This window comes from Dinoponera quadriceps, unplaced genomic scaffold (genome assembly GCF_001313825.1).
Source record: "Dinoponera quadriceps isolate SergipeBrazil2010 unplaced genomic scaffold, ASM131382v1 scaffold5784, whole genome shotgun sequence".
NCBI classification, from domain to species: Eukaryota; Metazoa; Arthropoda; class Insecta; order Hymenoptera; family Formicidae; genus Dinoponera; species Dinoponera quadriceps.
The window spans coordinates 880,290-887,554 of record NW_014559724.1 but is presented as its reverse complement, the minus strand read 5'-3'; the positions used below and the strand labels follow the sequence as shown (position 1 = coordinate 887,554).

At 43.2% G+C, this 7,265-nt stretch overlaps 1 protein-coding gene across 2 annotated transcripts; it reads right to left on the bottom strand.

Annotated features, from left to right (window-relative positions):
- Position 1: 1 nt before the first annotated feature.
- Positions 2-4,706, bottom strand: LOC106750420 (protein doublesex-like). Of its 2 annotated transcripts, none has more exons than XM_014630750.1 (3): positions 4,533-4,706; positions 2,527-3,267; positions 2-1,156 (listed from the first exon to the last, which is right to left on the bottom strand). In XM_014630750.1, the coding sequence occupies exons 1-3, from the start codon at positions 4,618-4,620 to the stop codon at positions 873-875; spliced, it is 1,113 nt and encodes a 370-aa protein (XP_014486236.1). In that variant the 5' UTR covers positions 4,621-4,706; the 3' UTR covers positions 2-872. The 2 variants fall into 2 exon arrangements, with proteins under 2 accessions (XP_014486236.1, XP_014486237.1); XM_014630751.1 differs by having other exon boundaries at positions 2,527-3,264.
- Between the last annotated feature and the right edge of the window lie 2,559 nt (positions 4,707-7,265).

Below are 7,265 nucleotides of genomic sequence, written 5' to 3'. Positions count from 1 at the left end.
GTAGTTTGCACATTATTTTTATTACTATTATTATATATTATATATTAACATTAACATTGACGAGTTCCGCGCGAATCACAGATCCAGAGTTCACAAGAGGCGATCTGCACACTTTCGATTTCGCATCGAAAGCACACGCAATAGTATAAGTTAAAAATACGCTTATAAATACACATTACATATATATATAGAGAGAGGGAGAGAGAAAGAAGTATTAAATTAAGGCGTCTTAAAAGTGCTGTTCTAAATACTGCACTATGTTACCGGCTTAGAAAAAATGTACAAATTCACGTATATTAAAATCATACCGATCGTCGTAAAACAGATGAGCATAAGAGTGGTCCACTCAGAGAATTCATTCGAAGAAGATTTCGTCTGCACATTTTATATTTCCTGCTTACATCCAATGAAAAGCGTTCCTCTTAAGTATCCTAATCTTGGTCGAGCACGAAAAACCATGAAATGCCAGGCTCGACATAAGTGCACATTTGGAATGTTCACTTTTCACGTTCTCGTCTCAGGAAAAAGTGAAAATTTCCCAATTTTTCCAAATTAGAAAATGTCCACCTTTCACGAGTTCGCCAGAGAAGAAGATTCATGACCGACGCTCAGGAGGTCCCTCCTCTGGCGTGAACTCGTGAAAAGAGTAAAGTTTCCATCTCGAAAACATTCTTTAAATCTTCACTTTTCCACCCTAGGGTAAAAGTCACACGATCGACATCCGAGTCGTACTCATACCGACGACCGTACTCGCTCTTACGGAACACCGAAAGACGAAAAGCGGAGTATTATGTGCGGTTCGTGGTGGCCGGACGGAGGATCCTCTTGAGGAAGCTCGACGATCCGCTTCGGTATAACAATGATTGTCTCGATTAGATGAAGATCAACATGTCCCTGGTGTCGACGTTGGCTGACGCGTCGCTCGACACCGAGCTCTTCGATCCCAATCTCGCCAACGCATGCACGTCCGTGTTTGCGCTTGGTGATCCCGACTCCTGGGTGTAAGCGGGCGCCTTGCTGGGGCGGTTCGCCGAGGTGGAACCGTCATCGCGGAACGCGTTAGCCAAGGAATCCAAGATGGCTTTCCTCAAGTCGACACCACCTCCGGACGCGATCGCATTCGACGACGAGGACGCTTGTGTGTTGGCGTTTGAGCCTGCGGCAGGTAAAATAGGGAATTCATTTAATTACGATCATTCCGGACGCCATATTTTCCGCCATGGACGCTGCCGTCGCCTTGGTGCCGGCGCTCAGGTCTGTGAAAGTGAACACGAACAGCTCGATTACGATGAGTATCGGGACAAAGGCACATGAAAGCGTGGCCCACGTGTGAAATGAATGTGCTTCCGATCGAATCCTCGCTGGCAGAGTGCTTCCATTGTCCTTTCTCGTTCGATTATGCATGACTCAGGGATCATCCGATTCTCGTGATCATACGACTTGAGGTGGAAGAAATGGACACGGTGGCGTTGAGTCGTTCAGCCTGGCGAACTCGGTGAGTTAATTGACGATGTGCATGGTGTAGGATGACATCCACCTCCGGTGCGGGGTTGTGCAGGACAAACGACGCGCCGGAGATTACAAGGAAAAGCGCGTCGTTTGTTTTCCGATGATCGATTGGCCCGCAAATATTTACATATAATTAGATGTTACGTGACGGAGACGAGCGCCGCCGAGTGTTGCGTAAGAATGGCGGCTAGGCGATTGATTGATCGATTGATTGATTGAGGAGATGAATTGTGCTGGTCAACACGTACGCGTTAATTTAGTGCGTTAGTTGCACGGTAGGCAGGAAGAAGTAACACGTCGATGCGGATCTCAAAGTGTCGTGCTCTGCACCAGGTTGTTTGACCGCGTCTGAAGAGGTCTGTCACGCTGGTTTCGACGAAAGAACGGTTATGAGGGCATAAGTTATGCTACAAATCGCATGATTACACGATTACACGGATACAAGATTGATATTAATTCGAGACTCGTATTCTCATATTTAAGCAAGTATATGTAATCTTATATGAAAGTAAGGCTTTAATAAACAAAAATTCTATACAATTTCAGCGAAATATCATATTCTCGTTGCTCATGGATAATTATCATGAATCGAGGGAAAAAATATTGGATGAAAACAACGATATTTCCGAACTAAGAATTATATTAGTTCGAAAAGTTTTAGTGTTACTTTTTTCACATAATTTGTTGTTTGTGACAACCATTGTAATGTTTGTGTGAAAATACGTACGAAAAGAAATACGTTATCTGACATAAAGAAATCAAAATGTCTACAGAAATCTTTTTCTCTATCCAATATTTTTTCCTCTTCGTAGAAATCGTTCTTGGATAACAAGAATATGCTATTTCTCATGAAACTATGTCGAATTTTTCTTTACAATACGAGAACACGAGTCTCGAGTCGATACTGATGTGTTTTCTGCGAAGGACGGAGTGTTAACTCGAACGAGCGGATTTGCGGGTGAATGCAATGGCCACATAAACCAAGAACAAAGATTTACGTGTAATAGACGAATATACCTCTGCCGTATCCGCCGTGACCACCGTGTTCACCTTCAACAGCGCCGGTTCCAGCGTCAGGGTTCACACTAGATCCTACGAATCCGCCCGGGTAAAAACTTGGATATTGTCCCGGGGAACTGGTGAGGATCTTCTTGAGCTTGTCACTGAGACTGATGATGTGAATATTCAGCTCGTCGTCGAAATTGTGGATGTTGACTCCCGGTGTTCCGCCGTGGACAGACCCGTCCTCGGGGGACGGATTGTGCGCGCCCACCGATCCTTGCCCGCCGGCTCCAGCGCCAACGTTCGCACCAGATCCTGCGGATCCGCCCGGGTAAGAACTCGGATATTGTCCCGGTGAGCTGGTGGAGGTCTCCTTGCCCAAAACACCGGTTGCGATCTCAATCGGCGGGTACTCGTCGAAATTGTTGATGTTGTCTCCCGTTGTTCCGCCGTGGACAGACTCGTCCTCGGGGGACGTATTGTGCGCGCCCATCGATCCTTGCCCGCCGGCGTTAGCTTTGGCTTTAGCTTTGGCGATGGCGTTTGAGCCTGCGCCACCGGGTAAGAAGGTAATGCTGCCATGAATTCCGTGGGCGTGACCGTGATGGTGATCGTGATGGTGATCGTGATGGTGATCGTGATCGTGATGGTGATGGTGATGGTGATCGTGATAGTAATCATAATCGTGATCGTAATCGTGATGGTGACCGCCGCCCGGGAAGAATCCTTGCACCGGGTCGATTCCAAAGCTGCCTGCTGTGAAAAATGTCAATCGTCAGTTTTCCTTCATTATCTGACTCGTGTGATCGATACTATACACGGAAGAAAACTCAGTTCCCGCAACTGAATATATTCGGAGAAAAATATATACATACAAAAATTTCAACTGAACATATTCGGAGAAAAATATATACATATAGAAATTTCTTAGGGTTCGATAAAATTTCTTCGGGTTTTCTTTGGGTTCGATAAAATTTGTCTTTTGGAATCTGTCGAATTTGTTTTTGGAGCAAACGAATGTTTGATTCAGCAAACAAGATCATTTGATTTCTCAAGCGATGTATATCTTTACGTCAAATAACGCATTTCTTTTGTAGTTTCATCTAAACAATTGTTGCCACGAGCAACAAATTATTTGAAAGAAGCAGCACTATGTTAGAAAAATATTAAGGAAAGCTTCTTTGTTTCTCAGGGGAATAATTTTTTTTAATGTATAGTTGTATAGTCGTCATCTCGTATAGTTTTGTCACCTGTGTTACTATATTCTTCTCCGAGTGTAGGGACCGGATGAAAACTCGATGATAAGAAATATCTGTTTGCACGGCTGAGAACACTCAGCCGCATTAAAACTTGGTTAAGGCAACTGATGCCTGTTTCTAACATCGTAGTTTAAATCTAATCGACGACTAACTCACGGGATTGACCAATCGCATTGACCATTTGTTGAACTTAGATTAGCTGAACCGACCAATGTGATTTGTCAATTCCACTGAGTTAATCGTCGATTAAATTTAAACCATAATAGCGGAAACATGAGAGCGCGAGTGAGTAAAAAATCTTGCACGAAAATCTGTTCCTGCAATCGAGTTTTCGCCTAATCCCCAGTCATCGGGAAAGTTTTTGCTATTATGTAATACTTATTTGATCCAAGTAAAAATTTACTAAGGAGTACTGGAATATTTATTTACTTGAATCTAACACATTTTTTTTGTTATAAATACTAAAATAAAAAAAATTTGGTAAATTGAAAAGTAAATACTGTAAATTCAATCAAGATCGTGAAAAATATTAATTTATTTTCTTCCCTTAAATAATAATTAATCAAACGTTTGAATTACGACGGTTGCCGGATCGCGAAAATCCCACATGTGCAAAAACTGTATCAATATCGCATATTTACACAGTTCGAGCCGGCTGTCGTGTCGTTACTGTGTATAAATATCGGCGAGCAAACGTGACAATCTAACTAAATCTGACGAGCACTCGAATTGTCGCGGGGCAGAAGGAAACGGGGAAATCACCTGGTCCCGGAAAGTCACCGGGTCTCGCGCTGGAGTCTCTAATTAACAGCAGCACCACCGCCGGCACCAGACACTCCAACAATCTCATGGTGTTTTCACTTATTACGATAATCCGATTCCTCCGTCACACACTGGCTGACCTTTTTGTTTTGCCTGCCTCACCGATGTCTCGATGGTCGGAGAGTCAAGAGCGACTGAAGCTCTCCGACGAGACATCTTATATACGACATACGCGTGGATTTTACGTCGGCTAAAAATTGACCGTCTCTTTCTCGCTGGTCATCAATCTAGCTATCTGCCTTTCGTCGCGCTCATTGGCATTTGCGTTCGGAATCCTCCACGGTTATTCTCTTCCGTAAAACCCGGCGTGAAACAAATCTCATCCAGGATACCGCGGAAACTTGTATTTTGGAAGCAGAACGTATCCGTACTAATAGTCTTAATCCACTTTCAACGTCGGGCGACTTCCCGGATCCAGAGAGTCAGATTCTGTGCGAACGACAATAGTTCCGCCGTCACGGACGCGCCCGCGCGGACTCGGTCATCAAGGTCCGCTCGTTTCGCGAAGCGTTTCACACTGTTTCCATCCTGGGGTATCCTTCTTCACGGATTGGAAGACAATTAGTGTTTCGGGAGATCGCCTTATTCACACGAGATCTCTGCTGAGTCTCGTGATGGGGATTTCGTATAGGTGCGACCCGTCGTAAGAAGTTACGCAGATTTTTTGCGAATTGCTCGGAATAGGAGATGTGGTTCAATGTGGACTTGAATCAAGGGAAAAAATATTCAGAGGATTTATCGTGGTGGCGATATGTATACGCGGAATAATTTACAGTCACCTTTTCCACAGATCTTTTATTAGTTCTCTCAAATTCACAGGGGCAAACAATTTTTGAACCGACTCTGGACATGTCTGGAGATATTTTTTTTATTTGAATAAATTTCGCCGTAACATCTTATTTTGCTGTAATATTAACTTTACCGCCGCGTCGTTGTCGTTCTTGACGTCACTACGTGTGCATCTTTACGCACATACACATATTTTATAATATATAGAGGCAAGCACGTATAAGTAATAGTCGCGTAAATAATCAATTCACCATGAAATAAAAATGCACGGAAATGTACAAATATGCGTCCGGGTTTGTCTGCATTTATTATGCAAAAAAAGTAACATTCTCCCGGCGGTGAAGTTTGCGCATTAATCAAATACATTATTTCTGATAAAATAAAAACTCGCCCATACATTATTCCCGGTTCTTGCATAAGCTATAATAAATTCAATAGAAGAAAAATATTGATTCCCAAACAGTCTCGACGACGTGGCGGCGTCATTTGCAATTTAAGCAGTCGGCGATGCTGTCGTTCGCGTGCACGCGAATTTCGTTGAATCGCCTCACCGATATTTTATATCGATGACTGCGATAATTTATAATAGTGACCGGATGATGGAAGATCTCATTGGAAATTCGAACGGAGTTTGAAATCGCGCGGTGGAAAACGTAGCGCTCGAGTTTCTATGTGTTGTTTCGCAAGGATGTCACGATAATTATCTGGTTAACCGCTTGCAGGAGAAATTCACGAAAGCAAATATTGCACCGCGGAGGCGGATTTATTTGCTATTTTTACGCTCACTTCCTTGGAAGCTTTCATCTTGAAAAATATCATGCATTTGTGGGAATCATGACGGAATAAATTGATGGCATAATAAATGCGGTAAGAAAAGAGCTGCTGCAATACATGTGATTAATGCAATACTTATCGCTATATTGCATGGTTATTATTAAATTTGAGTGAGAATAGAAATTAAACTGGAAATACACATAAAACCAAGTAGAAATGAATTAGGAATAAAACGGAGGAAATAAATGATTAATGTATCTTAAATGACCGAATCGAAAAGTAACGCGTGGAATGCATCTCAAGTGTAGCGTAACATAAAGCTTTATATCTGGTATGTTTTGCACGTGCGAATCGTCATTAGGCTTCGGTCCGGTTTCCCGCAAAGAAGTACTTCGAGATCTAGACAAGCGCAGAATCGTGCAAAAATTCGCTTTGTTCACGCAAACGGGCAACGCCGGAAGAATAACCGTCATTCCTCTCTCTCTCTCTCTCTCTTCTTCGTCTTCTCACAAACAAATTAACATAAGTAACCGCAATCAAGCAGTACCTACGTAAATACACGTCCGTATAAGTGACGTCCTTTGCATTTTTAATGTTACATTCAGACACACATGCATATGCACATACACGCACACACACACACACACACACACACACACACATCCTGAAAAAAAGAAGTCACAGTAGTATGCATGCAGAGCGGCATACAATTGGCATGCGATCGAGATGATCTTCGCGATACCGCGCGTGTCTCTTTCTGTTCGTTCTGGTTATTCGTTCTGGTTAAAGGCGTGCGAAAATCTCGTTTAATAATCCCTATTAGAGTATCTATGCGAGACGCGACGAGAAAAAATCCATTGCTATGCAGGGGAAAACCAATGAACGCATGGCGTCAACGGGCTGATGACTCGAACGTGTGTGGGGAACGAAAATCGCACCTCATGGTCTTCGAGATACTTTCTCTTTCATTGTGACGCGCGAATCTTGGTAGCTGCCGCTGAGGGCCTGCATCGTCTGGTCAAGGAAAGTCATGCGAAAAAGGGTGTAAGGTCAAATGTTAGGTTAAAACGTGGGAAGCAGGTGAAAGAGAAGACAGACTGATTCGAAGTT